Here is a 16349-nt window from a genome sequence, read left to right as displayed (position 1 = left end):
AGGGACCAAGCTTTTTTTCTTTTCTTTGGAGTAAGCTCCACTAGCATGTAGCTTGTCCCATGGCCTTATCAGATACTTTCACGCAGTCTAGAAAAGGGTTTGGCTCAGATTCAACAGTCTAAAGAGTAAGGCCAAGTTATATGCAACTTCCTGTACCAGCATGTTAGCATGAGTACGTTCAGGCTGAGGGCCTTTAACAACAGTTTCTCTTCTCCTTACATGGTCCATACTTTTAAGGATATAAAATTTGCCTCCATGTTGGTCAATGAGAGTCTACAAAGTATTTTTAGAGTAATGTGCTCATGATTTGTGTGTTGCAACAATAAATTCCAAGGCACATGTAGACCTGCCCCACAACACAACCTCATTAACATCCATCACCCATCCAACCATTATCTGCTGTGTATCTGGTCTGGTCACAGTTCACCTTCCTGATCACCTCCTCCAGCTCCTTCGGGGAAACACCAAGGCATTCCCAAGCCAGCTGAGAGATATAATCTTCCCAGTATGTCCTGAGTATAGCCCTTCTCCCAGTAGTACGTGTTCAAAACACCCAGCAGGCTTCCTAGTCAGAGGCCTGAACCATCTTAGCTGGCTTCTTTCCATGTAGAGGAGTAGCGGCTCTACTACGAAGCTTTTCTGAATGATCGAGCTCCTCGTTTTATTCTTAAATGAAATAAAAGGCCAGCCTATCTGCTATTTCATTGGTGTTGGTCACTCCAAAACCTTCATTTTGTTTTTGAGCCATTCTGACATGGACTTGGTCTACCCAAGTGAGCTTAATCTTCAGGATATATTTCTGGTAGAGAGCAGAATGGATGGTTCAATTACAGCAAGTCGTCCTGAAGCAGCAAAGCAGCCCCAGACCATTACATTACAACCGCCATGTTTGAGATGACTGTGGATGAATTTTAGCCCACTCTTCAATGCAGAACCTTTTTTAATTCAGCCACATTGGAGGGTTTATGAGCATAAACAGCCTTTTTAAGGTCATGCCAAAGCATCTCAATCAAACTCAAGTCCAGACCATGTTTGACTGTTCCTATGATGTTCATTTTATGAAGTGTTGTGTTAGTTTTACTCCCAATGTAGTAGGACCTTTTCAAAAGAGTCCAGCTTTTGTCTCTTCACTCCACAGAATATTTTCCCAAAAGTGTGACAAATGTGCAACAAATTAAGAAATGAGGAAGTGGCAAATTTGTTTTCCACTCCACGTTATATTACATATATATATCTGACTTGGCCTATGGTATACATTTGATAGCTACTGTATATAGCATATAAAAAACACATTAACATGTTAACACATTTAATCATTCTGTGATTTTAATCATGCTTAGATGTAATTTACTGTAAAAGATTGGTTATTGGTGTGTTCCTTTGAAAGAATTTCTAAAAGAAACAATTATCTATAAAACATCAGAGACACAGCTCTCAGTTCAGATATAAAGACTTCTGTCTTTCTTCTGGTTTTCTTTAAAAACACTTGAAATGTTTTTGTCTTGTGCTATAGAGCTAAAAGGACTTGATCTTACTACATATTCAATGGGAATTGGCTTGGGTCTCTGTCATGGAAAAAAAGGGCAGTGCAGCAAGATGGGAACCTTCAATGCTCAGGCCAATCAACTGTCAAAGGCCCCTGGTGCTGTGGGAACATCTGCTTCCTCTATTCTAACATGACATGCTTCTTTATTTAGCAAGATGTAGCAGTGAAGGGCACATACATGGGTGTCTAGCTACTGCAGAACATGGGAATCAGTGTTCAGGCTGGTCTGTCTAGTGGAGTCCTCCCACAGCCAGTCTGCTGAGATTTTTTTCCAAATAGGCTCATCACTCCTCTGTGTTGTGTCTCCTTGTCATAAAATTATGAATGCCAAGCTAGCCAGAATACATACTTTATTAGGCAGAGAAAATACTGTCCAGAAGAAGAAAAACACCAAAAATAAATTTCTGTCATACATCGATTCCTCTCACACGTCATAGGAAGGTCACTAATACAACAAAGAGAAACAAATATTTCCAATCTGACCACCAAGAATAGGCTAGATGGTTGCTGTAGCACGGTCAAAAAGCGTGGCGCAGCTCGAGTGTTGTTAAAGCAGAGCATGATGGTGCTTTCGGTGAGCACATCTGAGGCAGCTTCCTTACTCTCCACACTATGAAAACACATACAAGAGAGGCAGGTGGCACTGTAGTGGGGAGGCAAATCAGCAAACATGAGGCATCAAGAGTGAATAACATCAGCCAAAAAATGGTGGCAAATACACAAAGAAGATCAGTTGCCTAAATGAAGATAAGCTTGAAGAGGTGCCTTGGCACAAGTGCAGCCTTAGCCGAGTGGTTAAAATCTCCTGAAAGAGTCAGAAAGGGAAGGCAGCGGGGGTCGGCTTTTGGCAGCTTGTTCTGACCGGAGCTCGCTGTACCAGTTTGGGGATGATGGGACCTGTTCCACTTTTTTCCCACGTGGAGCTGCTGTTATAAGATGGCAGAAAACCCTGCTGTGCTTATAACACACACATCCAGCCCCTTCAGACTTTCAACATGACACAATCAGACTAGTACATAAACATGCAGACTTATACAAAGGCAGAACTTTACAAAGTCATGCAGATGGAATGTTTTGATATTTCTGACTCTTGATATATTTAACCGGCTGGCCTTAAGTCTATTTTTATATGAGGGGATTTATAGGGAACTACCATAACTCAGTCTAGGCCATCGTGATGGGCTGGAAAGTGTGCTCTTGGAAAACATAACCAAATCAGTCTCTTTATGAGGGAAAAAAAAGAATGAAGGGACTTTACAAAGCTAAATATATCTACTTAAGAAATGTTTCCTTGGATCTCTTGAAATTCTCTATGAGAACCGGTCCGTGTCTTTTAAGGAGGTAGCCTGATCCACACTTAATTACACTAGAATCCTAAGCTTCTCAACATTTTCTTTTAACACTCAGGAAATAGCTTGAAGACTCTCTTTGTTTTATATGAGGCGTGTCGTGTCTTAAATGTAGTTTGGGAAATGTGCTTAATACAGCTTCATACAGCATACTGATGACAGCGAGAAGTCTGACACCGCTCTGTCTGATAAATATAAGGCAGGAAATGTTGATTTACAAAATCCAGCCTGGCTTGGTCCAAAGGTGAGAAAAAGAAGCCTTCCAGCACCAATTAAAGCCTCACTAATGAACATGTTAAGGCAATATGTTAAATCCACTGATTCCAGGGGTACGAGGTAAGATAGGAGTGGACGTTTGTTAGCTTGACGCTCTTCTTACACACAGGACCATCTGAAAGAATAAAGCTATATCATCCAATAGAGTTTAAGGAGTGCAGATAAAGATTAAAAATAAGTGGAAATAAATGTGCACTTTGCTGAATACATGCGTAACTATTAGAAACTGTTAGTTAAAAATAATGAGCAAACAGATGGGTACAAGTTAGGGATAGATGGAGGAAAACTATGTAGCTACAGCTGTGGAATAACAGGTTAAAAATGGCTAAAGAGTGGAAATAAAGCATTTATGTAATTATTACAGTTGAGGATAAATGTGACATAATATGCAAAATTCCCACATTTTCATTTTTTACTTTTGTTTCCTAAAATTTGAAAATTTTGAGATTAACATGAAATAATCAGTTTGTATTTCTCAGTTTTCTATGACTATATCTCTTGAACATGTCAAACTCTTTGTGTCTTTTGAATGACTATGGTTCAGTAACCATTCAATTTAGGTAGATACACGGAAATTATTATATCACTGAGGGAGCAGGGGTTTTCCCCTCGTAGGTGAAAGTTTTGCTGGAGGAGGATTTGGGGAAAAATATTATGCTGTTTAATTGCTGTTTATGCATCAGAAACTGTTCGGTATACTATGTTTTTTGCATTTGCAGACAGTTAAGATAACAAACAATGGAAATACTGTTTTTGTGCACAACTGTGATTATTTGTTAGCAAAACTGATAAAATAAATTGATAATACCTGAAACAGATTCATAGCAATTCAAAGCCAATAGCTTTAAGTTATACATAACCAGGTAAAGTTACTGATATTAAATCAAATATTTAGGTAAAGAATTGAACTAAAAAAAAACAACAACTTTAAAATAAACATTAACTTTATAAACTGAAACTTATGTATAAAGAGCTAAAACTTGGAGTGGTTGAAAAACACAATCATTATTTTGCCAAATTTATTGGAAAATGAAAGAATGGTTTGATGTTTCTAGCTAAACGTCACAGATGGTGTAAGCGGTGGACGCCTGTCTAAGTGGATCAGTCTTAATAGCTTTTCAAATAAATGGTCAACACACATAGTTGATAAATACTAGAGTATGACTAATGTTTTGGATCAGTTGCTAAAGTATTTGCTAGAAGAAAGTTAGGTTGAATGAGCAATCTGGTTTCATCTATAAAAAGCTTTAAAAAACTTTAATATGCTTATATTCGTTTTTGTCAGCCTTTATATTACGTACAACTTTTATTTTGTACATTTAGTGTTCGTATGGTCTTCAGAAATTAGCTGTAATATGTTAAATAGTGAGTTTTAATGGTGCTGATAGGCTAATGTTGTTGCTAAACATTTCGAAATATAAAATTATTCCTTTAAGAATATCTTAAGTGAAGTTGTTTAACTTCACAATTAACTTGTTTTTCATTCACTCTATGACTCAAAGTATTTTTACAGTTAAATCACAAAATATTCCACAAAAAATCACTTTAAGGATTATTATGGTTTTCCCTTTTAGTGCATTGGCGTATTTGAACAGCTCAGCAGACAAATTGGTTTGAATATATAGTCTAATCACAAAGAATGATTAAACTTACAAGACTGGATTTTCCTCTGTTTACTAGACTAGTTTTATATAAGAGATAATCATGGTGAATGTCTTAATTCTACCAACACAAAGATGTAAACTCAAGCACGACTGATGCGAATGCTCATCCATGTTCTGGCAGTGAGAGACACGGTGACCCCACAGCCCAGACATGAACAGCATCGTGCCGCATTGCTGCAACCGAATAGGCTTTAGGAGGACGTGGTCCCTGCTGCGGAGTCGATCTCACAGGTTCTCGTTGGTGTCGTGTTGGCACTGGCTGTCGGTCAAGGGGTTCAGGAAGGGCAGATCCTCACCGCAGCCCTGCAGCTTCAGGACCCGACTGCTCAGATCCAAACAGCACTATGAGAGGAGTCACATGGGGAGACATAATTAGTACGCTAAATATTTAACCACAGGTGGCCAATCTTGTTTCACAACACACATGAAAAGTTGGATAGTTTATTGCACTTAATACCTCCAGATATATTTCAATTTAATAATCTAAGATGGAAAATTGTGTGTATTCTTAAATTCTGCTAGAGTAGTTTTGCATGATTCATATCCAAAATAATCAGCTTCTGAAAAAAGCAGCTGTAGGTCCCTTCCCTCTCCCTATACGCCAGTTTTCTTCTGATCAGAAGCAAAGTCGGTGTTGTGGCTTCTGAACTCAAAGCCAGAGCTGTGAGTCTTAGAAACAAGTTTGGAACCCCATGGCAACCACTGGTCACTATGGAAACAATGCTTATTCCCCAACCAGTTGACAAGTCGTTGCTGGAGGTTGCCAGCAGTTGCTAGGTGAAACTGGTCACAAAGAGGTACAGAGTGCTGCATAAAAAGAAATCTCATTAATTGCTTTGGTTCCTAACAGAATGCTGCAGCCTGTAGGTCACATGGAAGATACAGGCTTGTCTGCAACTACTTGCCATCTCTAAAGTAAAAGTTGCACCTTTTTAAATGTCTTGGTTGCAGCAGCAGTAATCATAAGGTCTTCGACACAGCACTGTTTTTGCAACCACTCGCCAACTGGTCAGGGAATATACTTTTTTCTCTAGTGACCAAGGCACAAAAAGGCAAAGTGGCATCATGTGACACCCCTTCGATGAGAATGTATTGGCTATTACTGGGTTCAACAAATGAAATTCAGCTGAAAGTAAACCAGGAAGCTGCATTTTGGGCACAGATTTACTCCATCTTTGATATGACTTAAGTCAAAAATAGACCTGGAGGGCAACCTGTGGAACGTTTCTGAAACAGGCCCCCGTATTTTCGGCATGATTAGCTCCATTGAGTGGGTGGAGACAAATGTCAGGGGTGATTTGTGACATAAAGATAGCAGCAAGCGTGAAAGGAAAGGTTAACAAGCTGGTAGTGAGATCTGCATTAATCCAGTATCGAACTTTATACGGTGTAATGGGAATTATACCATAAATATCCATTCATTTTGTTGTGTTTTTATTGAGTAATTTGCTTCATTTTTCTGATTCTTCTGTTGTTGGTTGACCATAAAGCCTCCCTATCATTGAACTTGATTATGTCATACAAGTTGAAAAATGAATGATAATGAATTGAAATTTAAAGTGCAGTCTAACACTTTCTCTACGAAAACAAAAAGACTTGGAACATTGATTTATGAAAGCAGGGATGTTTTATTCTTCGTCCTTCTGTTAAGCAGCTTTTATATTACATTTGTGCTGGTGCAGGTCATTAATCACAATTACTAACACTGCTTATGAATATTTGCAGGGAAAGCTAAACACCGGAATGAGCTCGGAGCTAAAATGTTCATCTTACCTCACACAGTCCTTCAGGGCTGATCTACAAAATAGGAGCTCATGTTCTTTTCACACCCTGAAGTCTCACTTTAATTAGATCTTCCAGGAGATAACTAGTTGCCTGATTATGTAAAGCTGAAATAAACGAAGGACTGCTCTCAAACTGCCAGCTTGTCTTGTGATTGGATTTAGATGTCATATTTCAAATGTGAATATTAAACATTTCACATCACAGAATGTCCAGAATCTCCTCATGTGGGATTTATCTGCACAGCGGGCGCCCGATTAAATGCTGCGCTATAAAAACAACACGACCCTTATGCAATAAGAACCGGCATATTTCCCCCTTACATGTTCAGTTCTATGAGAATATTTCTTCTTCTCCTCTTTTTGGTTATTTAAAGCTTTGTGACCATTACAGCTTAGCTGAGTCTGTAAAAGGCCACGCACACATCAAAAGATGCGATAAGGCTCACAAAATATGAGAAAATGAAATGAGGATCTTACTTTAAGTTCCAAAAGAGTCTGCAGACCCAGGCACAGCTCGAACGCCTCGTCCTCTGAAAGGGAGGAAAAGGAGGAGAGAGATAAGGGCAGAGGGAAGAGAAATACATAAACTGCATTTCAGTGCATTTTGTAAGCTGCTTCCATTTCTTAACACCTCATCTGAAAATGCATTCATTAGCCTGAATCCAGGTTAAGTCATCAGCATGCTCCATATTCATCTGTGTTAATGAGCGCTGTTAAGCATATGTACTTGTGTGGGTGGTGGCAACGTGAGAATTTAATGCACACGAAGGACCCTGGATGCAGGTATAAGGGATTTAGAGTCGGTGGAGAAAGTCCACAAAAAATACAATAATAACAGCAAGCGGTCTTTTTTTTGTCTGTGTGAGGACTGAATGTTTTCACAGCAAGGGAAAGGTAAGTAAAGTAAGAGCAATTGCATGACTTAAGGGCTCTAGATTAACATTTACAAAACAGATTCTAGCTCCTTGCAGGGACTCAGATGAGAAGACTAATAGCTGCATGCTGGAAGCAGCGTTTTTAGTTTTAGATTTAGTGTAGCTCTGTCCAAAGGTAACAAAATCCACCTAAAACCACCCCTGAACCTTTTATAAAAAAAAAAAAAATGAAATAAAAGTAACTACTACTTAGTTACTACTTACTACTTAGCTGTAGGCTAAGCTTGTAACAGGGTTTATTTAAGGTAATCTTAGACCCCAGTCACAGGAAGCGACAGGTGTTTGCAGGCAAGTTTTCCACTCAAACTACTTTGCAACAACGGCAAAGTTAGGAACAAGGTTAGGATTCATGTCAGTCTGTATGTTATCTACAAAGCTACACCAAGGAAACTGTTGACGCTGTTTTGAGAAGCTAATGCATTTACATAAGTGCTGCAGGAAATAACAAATTCGGTCTACCACTCATTTACACATTTGTCCTGACAAACTCAACCCACCATTGGAGTGGGGCTGCCACTCTCACTATGGTTTTCTTCAGATCATCAGGTAAGTAATCCAATAGCGGGCGCCATATATCCAAAAAAATATCATCGTTGCCACTTAATTTACAACCGATTATTTATAAAAGGTGTTAGATAACTCAGTATAGGATTACTTTCAGTGTATTTATTCATATCACGCCATGTGTTTAAGTAAGTATCAATCATTACTTTGTTATGTTTTTTAATATATTTACTCACTAGTTCGCTTAGGAGATTAAATGGCGAACATGTCCAGGCTTCAAGGGGATTCTCTGTCTCTTTTAGATATGCGTGGATCCATTCATGTATAACTCTACTTTGACATGACCAGTTATACAGCAAAATGTTAGGAAAGGCAAGACCCCCTTTATCTTTGGGCAGCTGTAACGTTTTCATACATAATCTGGGTTTCTTACCCCTCCAAATGAACTTTGACAGATCTTTTCAATTTCTTTTACAATTTTTTTGGTAAGAGTTATTGGGAGCATTTGTAAGGGATATGAAAGCCGTGGCAACACGGCATTTCTATTCCTTAAAAACCATCGTGCCAAAAGTTTAATAGATTTTGGTGAAATTTGCTCCACACTTACCTCCACCCACACACGTGAGACCTTCAGTTCTCATTTATTGGCATCAAGAGTTCATACACAGCTAATGTTATCCAGTTTAAGTCAGTGGTGAACTTTAAAAATCTTGAAATGGTATTCATGATTTCACTGTGATATTTTTACCTTTAATGTAAGCTGAACACTGGACTCTCTGTGTTCCCAGCTGCAGCTGCAGCTCCGTCACCGAGCTGTTCACGTCGCATGGTGAACTGGCCTGTCTGGGCACCAGTCTAGCAGCACACACAGAGACACGCACACACACGACGACAATGAAGAATATCTTCATCAGTCCAAAAACAGCCTTTGTGGGTGTATCATGTCAGTACACCTACCTACAGCAGCTTCACCTCACAAAAACAAAGTGCATCTGATTTTTATTAAAATGTCAATCAAAGGTTGGTGCTGCTGGGATTTTATTAACTAGGATCATAAAAAGCAACAGAGGAGCAGATTTTCACATTCACGTACTCGCAGACAAACACTTGTTTACGATTTGGAAAATGAAGTTTGCCGAATTAACGATCAAACGGTTTTTTTCCTGTGTAGCAGTGGAAGTACTGAAAACTATCACTGAAAAAAAATCTTCAAATCGAGAGGATTCAGAGGGAGGTTCTGTAGCCTCTGCACTCCTTCAGTCTGTTGTACAATATCACATTTTAGCAGCAATACTTTTGACACAAATATAATTCCAATACATAAAATCAAGAGAAGCACCAACAGTTGCGTTTAAGAGTGAATGTAAGAGGATTTCCACATGTGTAATGCAAAGACAAGTCAGAGGATTGGGACTAAAATATGTAGCCTTAAGAAAACCACTCATCAGTGAGGCTAATCAGAAAAAAAAGGCTTCAGATTCTTAGGGAACATAACTTTTACCCTGTTCCAGAGTGATTGGCTCATCAGGGAAAGAAGAGAAGTCGATGACATGATGCTCCCAGCATGCCTGGTGCTTAATGAACAAGCCTGTGGGAGCAGTGTTATGATCTGAGGTTGCTTCAGTTGATCAGGTTTAGGTTCAGCGATCTAACTACCTGAATAAATGTATGACCATGTTCTTCCATCAACTTTTTTTCTTCCCTTATTCCTATAACAATGCAAGAATTCACTTGGCTCCAATTATGAATGAGTAGTTCAGGGAGCAAGGATTGAGTCTGGACCATAACCTCACTGAGTCTTTGGGATGTGATGGAGAAGTCTTTGCATTGAGGTCCAACTCTCCCATTATTAATGCAAGAGCTTGGTTAAAAAAAAAAATTAATTAAACTCTGACAGAAATAAATGTTGCGACATTGAAAAGGCCCGTTAAAGCAATGCCATGGAGAATTACGCCGTCGTTAAAGCTAAAGATGGCCCAACAAAAGAATCTGAGTATGTGCTTTTTGTTTTTTTAAACTGTCTCTCAGCGCTAACCACATTCTACACAGGCATGCGGGTATTAACCTGAACTTTATCCACATTTGGCAAACTCATGGTGTAAACGGCTGCACAATATTTGTAGGGATAAAATGTAACTTTGTCATAGAACTGACTCCTTACTTTAAAATGGAAATGATTTTCTTTTTCTTAAGGAAAATTACGAAATAGCCACCAGAAAAAAAAAGATCTTTATTATATATTTGAAAGTTTAAAGACGACATTAAGATCACATCTTTAACAATCTGGAGAAACTTAAGAGCTTTATGTTGTCATTCAGATTTCTCTTTAAAGCTCATTTATTTAAATCTACTTCTTCTGTGAAGTGTCCTTTCTTCTATCCTTGGTTACTTTTTTAATCACTTCAGTATTTGTACTGAGCTGATGTGTTTCTCAGAATAAATTAAGATGCTAATATTAGGTGCATGTGCAGTGAGTGTTTAGAGTGTTTCTTACCCCAGCCTCTGACAGCAGGAGGTGGAGATGTGGTTGTGTTGGCTGCCGGTGTTGATGGATGCCTTGACTTCAGTCTCGCAGCACTGTGGGGAGACAGAGGGGTGATTTTTGGTGTCACAGTGTTATTTTTTACTGCTTCATTTTGGGACCAGTGCATGCAAGGAAACCAGCCAGCATGAACAGCACATTAGCACATTAACTATGGAGAGCGTATAATAATAATAATAATAATAAACTTTATTTATAAAGCACACTTAAAAACCAAGGGTATGCCAAGGTGCTTAACAAGTAAAATAGAGTATAGGAGGAGGATAATAGAAATAGGACCAAAGCAAGTACTAAATATGCAAGCAGATAACTGTCACTAATACATAGGAAAGCAACAGGTACAGAGCAAACAAGAATTTAAATGAGCATAAAAGTGCATGATATAAAATCATAAAAGAAATATTAACTAGAGGGAAAGGCAAGATTGAATAAGTGGGTTTTTAATCGTGATTTGAACAGTGCAATGGAATCAGATGCGCGGAGGTCGAGAGGAAGGGTATTCCACAGTACCGGGGCAGCCAGAGCAAACGCACGGTCACCCCGGGACTTCAGTCGAGATCTGGGTTGGGTCAGAAGTAGTTGAGTGGCAGATCTGAGTGTTCTAGCAGGAGTATGTGGTTTGAGAAGTTCACTAAGATAACTTGGCGCTAATTTATTATAAAGAACGCTGATCTCTCCTGTTTTGAATGAATCTTTTTGGCTGCCATATGCTCACGACTGCCAAACTGAAAAAGTACTTTCAACTCTCAATCAGGTTGGGTTGTGCAAACAAAACAAATATTCCAGTAGTGGAGTATTTCTAACTCCACTGTTGTTTTTTGCTATTTTGTCTGCTTAGCTTGCTCTGTACTGACTCTCCGTTGCTGCAGGTGTTTAGCTTTTTCATACAGTTAAAAATAAACCACCCAGATTATTCTTCATTACCTCCATTACAGGTCTTGAGGTGTTAACCATTAGCTCTATATTAGACTCAAATTGCTGACAAAAGATCTCAGTTCCTCAGTTTGGACAATGATTTTTTTTAGAAACATGCATGGAGTGCAGATTTAACACATTGGCCAAGCAACTCTCTGTGTGGAGAGCAAAGTATTTGATGTGGGGGAAAATATACAGTTCACAAACTAATATCCTTCAAGTTAGAACAACAATATGAAAATTAAAAATTATTATTCATTTTAATATCATGTTCTCAGAATTCCAAAAAAACAAGTCATGGCCCCCAGTTTTTTTTCCTAGGGGCCTTAATTTTTATTTTTTTTTTCCAGTACATATGCCACTTTGAAAGCACATGGACCCACCAAAGTCAGAAGGACAATTTCCCAATTTGGGAAATAGGATCATTTGATTAGAATTTGAACCTAACTGCTCCAGCTGTTGCGCCAATTCTTTAAGATGGTTAAAAAATATAGTGTTGTTCTATTGTTTGAGTTACTCTATATGGACAAAAGTACTGGGTCTCCTATACATTGCACCTGCATGCGCTGCCTTACAATGGAAACCTATGTCAAGACGCTGCCAGCACAATTCCTTATGCTGATATTAATGCCACAGAAAGTTTGCAGTTACTGAGTAGGCAGAATGCGGGTGGCTTTTATACACTGTGTGCACCTCAACACTGTGAAACCCCTCACTGTACATGATCTACTGTTTAATTACTGAGGTGCTACTTTGCAACAATACCATTTAAAGTTGATGGTGGAATATCCAGGAGGGAAGAAATTTCACAGACTTACTTTTTGCAATGGTGTAATAAGCCAGCAGTTAAAAAGGCTACTGTAGCTTAACAGTAGCTAGCTTAGCAGCTTGGGTCAGCTAACACATCTGATAAATGCATAAATGTTTATACATGCAAGAATAAAATAAGAAAAATATCATGTTATTATGTGCCCAACAAAAATGCAAATGAGTGAATTCCCAATGTATCAATATAGTCTTTTAATCATCAAACTTTTGTCCTGAAAGTACATGTTACATGCTAATGTGAGGTTTGCCCTAATTAACATTGACAGCCTGTTTTATCTCATATTTTCTCAGCTGCTTGTAGTCCACTTTAAGCGCTTTTTTGTATTTTCTTGTAGTATTTATGCTAACCTAACTCACCTGGCGATAGATTTATATTATTACATAGATTTATATGAACAAAGTTGCATCCTATACCCACCAAAAAGGGCATTTAAGTACATTTCCTTATCTGATTTTAAATCCAGAGTTTTACAGTAGCAATGCAAGCAGGCGTCTTTTGGCCCAATTTCCACTGACATTTGTACTTTTCTTTATCTCACGGGTGCCCTGCTGCCTGCAGGGCGCCTCATGTCACAAAGACATGTTTCATCTTTTGCCAGCAGATTGTAATGGTTTATTAGAACTGCAGTCTGCAAAGGCCTCTTCCCATTCAGCATCCTCTGAGGTGATTTCATGCAACATGTCCATGTTTATGGAAAGAAAGCAAAGTACTGGATTAATGAGGTACATACAGAACATATGGCAGAAGCAATGTGCTGGCACCACCCCCATAAGTGAGCATCAGGCTCTTTTTAGGTATTTTCCACCATAAGATGCAGATATATATCAAAGATTCTCGGTGTATTTATAAACAGATTTACTTTCAGATCAAGTAAAGCTTTAGTAGCAGAATCTTTGGGCAATTTCCAGTGTTACGTTTCGGTGTTGTCAGTGTGTTGTTTTTGGCGTGACTGTTATGTGTTTCCTGTTTACTTTGAAAGTCTGTGTTATCTTAGTGTTTTCAGTTTACGTTTCCCTGTCTCGTCAGTTCTAATTTGCCCCAGCTGTGTTTCCCTCCTGTTGTCCATTTTCCTGATTGCTCCCTCTATGTATTTAAACCCTGTGTTTCAGTGTGTCATGGTCGCGATCTCCCCCGTGTTGTAAATAGTTTGGTGGTTTGTTGTGAATAAATAGTCTGTTGTAAATAGCTGTAAATAGATTTGTCGATACTTTCGTTTTGGGATTTTGGTGGTGAGCTTTAGTGGGGTTTTTTGTGTGTGTTTTTTTTTCTTTATTTTTACTTTTTTTCGTGTTGCACTCCGGTTGCCTAGGCCGGGGTGTAACATATGGGGCCTCGTCCGGGATTGCCTTCGCTGGGGGGTCCGGGGACTGCCCCAGCCTTTGTCGTCTGCTGGAGGGTCCGTGGGACCGCTCCAGCCTCCGTCGTCTGCTGGAGGGTCAGTGGGGCCGCTCCAGCCTTCATTCGCCTTCGCTGAAGGGTCCGAGGGACCGCTCCAGCCTTCATCCGCCTTCGCTGGAGGGTCCGAGGGACCGCTCCAGCCTTCGTCGTCTGCTGGAGGTTCGCTCCAGCCTTCATCAGCCTTCGTCCGCCTTCGCTGGAGGGTCCGAGGCACCGCTTCAGCCTTCGTCCGCCTTCGCTGGAGGGTCCGAGGCACCGCTTCAGCCTTCGTTTGTCTTCGCTGGAGGGTCCGTGGGACCGCTCCAGCCTTCGTCTGCCTTCGCTGGAGGGTCCGAGGGACCGCTCCAGCCTTCGTCTGCCTTCGCTGGAGGGTCCGAGGGACCGCTCCAGCCTTCGTCTGCCTTCGCTGGAGGGTCCGAGGCACCGCTCCAGCCTTCGTCGTTTGCTGGGGGTTCATGGGACCGCTCCAGCCCGCTCCAGCCTTCATTCGCCTTCGCTGAAGGGTCCGAGGGACCACTCCAGCCTTCATCCGCCTTCGCTGGATGGTCCGTGGGACCGCTCCAGCCTTCGTCGTCCGCTGGAGGGTCGGTGGGGCCGCTCCAGCCGTCATCAGCTTCGTCTGCCTTCGCTCCAGACTTGGTCCGTCTTCGCTGGAGGGTCCGGGGGACCGCTCCAGCCTTCGTCGTCTGCTGGAGGGTCCGTGGGACCGCTCCAGCCTCCACCAGCCTTCATCCGCTTTTGATCAAACATTTCACTTGGGGTTACATGTTTGATTTTTGGGTGGGGGGAACTGTTACGTTTCGGTGTTGTCAGTGTGTTGTTTTTGGCGTGACTGTTATGTGTTTCCTGTTTACTTTGAAAGTCTGTGTTATCTTAGTGTTTTCAGTTTACGTTTCCCTGTCTCGTCAGTTCTAATTTGCCCCAGCTGTGTTTCCCTCCTGTTGTCCATTTTCCTGATTGCTCCCTCTATGTATTTAAACCCTGTGTTTCAGTGTGTCATGGTCGCGATCTCCCCCGTGTTGTAAATAGTTTGGTGTTTTGTTGTAAATAAATATTTTGTTGTAAATAGCTGTAAAATAGATTTGTCGATACTTTCGTTTTGGGATTTTGGTGGTGAGCTTTAGTGGGGGGGTTTTGTGTTTTTTTTTCTTTATTTTTACTTTTTTTCGTGTTGCACTCCGGTTGCCTAGGCCGGGGTGTAACACCAGTCATCAACAATCTGAAATATAGTCATCTGTTTCATCTCTCTTACAAATCTAGGACAGTCAGCTTGAGAAAATAAGGCATTTAAAAACACTCGAATGGTTAGTTTCTATAATTTGCTGATGTTTTAAATAAAAGTACAACTAAAAATACTCAGTACAAGTTCACAGGAACACAACATCCTGCATTTTTTAAATTGTATCTTGTAAATAAGGAGTCAGTATTTTAATGTCATGAAAAGAGAGTCTTTCTGTTTTAGATATTGGACATATTTTCAAACATCCAGTGTTCTCTTGTCCTTCTCTCCTCGTTATCTCCTTTATAAGTCAATACCTTATCTACTTGACCCGAGGATATTCCCCCATTTGGAAGTAAACACGTTGATTTTCCATTTACCTTGTTTTGATCCCTCTCAGTCTATGCAGACCGAGCTGACTGAGCAAGGCTTCTTTGTCCTCACTGGCTTATCAGCAGACCCACAAACCTGCTCTTTTGTCTCAGGCCGGTAGTGCAATAATCCCTCCCCATCCCTGAGGTTTAAAAATAGCAGCCAAACAAGTAACTAAAGAACACTTTGCATTTAATAAGTTGATGATAAAACCCAGCAAACGCACACCGAGTAATGGGTGAAAACGCTGAATCCACTGAAAAAGTGGACTTAGAGAAACTGTGTGATATTCTCCCACAGGGATGAGAAGCTGTTTGATCTCTGTATTGATTTCTTTCAAAGGATAAAATACAGTTATGTCCTTGGTGTTATGCATGGCCACAATTCTCCAAAATTCAAATTCAAAAGGGCAAAATATTATAGTATCAAGCCAACGGTTATAGACAAAGTATGAAATATTCTGCCGCATGTGTTACTACAATTAAACTAGAAGGAACAATAAATCCCGTAGTGTGTTACTGTGCCTTTCAGTTGTTTCCAGTCTATGATGGCTATGGCACTCAAGCTAGAAGACGCTGTAAAAGTTTTGAGAAGCCGCTCTTTCTTTATGTTTTGCTTCTAAACGAGCCGGACTTTCTTGTAATTTCTTTAAGTGGTCTTGAGCAACAGTTCTTCAGGCTTTCTCAGGGTCTTTCACTAATTTTCAGTCCAGTCCTTGTACCTGGCCAGATTAATTTTACTTGGTCTAAAAAATAATTTTAAAAAATGCACCTAACTCAAGAGATAAACCACTGTTGTGTATACAGAAAACAAAAAACTTAGGAAAAAAATCTATTTTAAGTTTTGATCATTTTTCCACGTGACAAAGGATCCTAAACACACTGCCAATGCAGTAAAAACAAACATGGATAGAAAAAAACACAATGGAACAAAGTCATGGATTAGCCTCAATCAGAGCTTCGTCCTTGGTATTATTGAAGCAGTGTGGGATTGTCTGAAGTCATAGCCTGGAGAAC

At 40.0% G+C, this 16349-nt stretch overlaps 2 protein-coding genes across 3 annotated transcripts in view; one reads left to right on the top strand and one right to left on the bottom strand.

Moving 5' to 3' along the window:
- Positions 1-1879: 1879 nt before the first annotated feature.
- The window catches only part of nrip2 (nuclear receptor interacting protein 2), a 50191-nt gene continuing 35721 nt past the window's right edge, over positions 1880-16349 (bottom strand). For both annotated transcript variants that reach the window (XM_082510716.1, XM_082510717.1), the window contains exons 3-6: positions 10553-10635; positions 8807-8913; positions 7097-7149; positions 1880-5177 (exon numbers count right to left, since the gene is read on the bottom strand). In XM_082510716.1, coding sequence (XP_082366842.1) covers positions 5061-5177; positions 7097-7149; positions 8807-8913; positions 10553-10635 — 360 coding nt within the window. In that variant the 3' untranslated portion in view covers positions 1880-5060. The remainder of the gene's footprint in view (positions 5178-7096; positions 7150-8806; positions 8914-10552; positions 10636-16349) is intronic.
- On the top strand, positions 13016-14805 carry LOC309693053 (uncharacterized protein; the record flags this gene model as incomplete). Its single annotated transcript, XM_082512032.1, has 4 exons — positions 13016-13066; positions 13339-13462; positions 13654-13901; positions 13987-14805. 4 exons carry the CDS (start codon positions 13016-13018, stop codon positions 14482-14484), a joined length of 921 nt encoding a protein of 306 aa, XP_082368158.1. The 3' UTR covers positions 14485-14805.

This window comes from Aulonocara stuartgranti (assembly GCF_965226115.1).
Source record: "Aulonocara stuartgranti genome assembly, chromosome: 17".
Classification (NCBI taxonomy): Eukaryota; Metazoa; Chordata; class Actinopteri; order Cichliformes; family Cichlidae; genus Aulonocara; species Aulonocara stuartgranti.
This window is presented reverse-complemented; position numbering and strand designations above follow the sequence as displayed.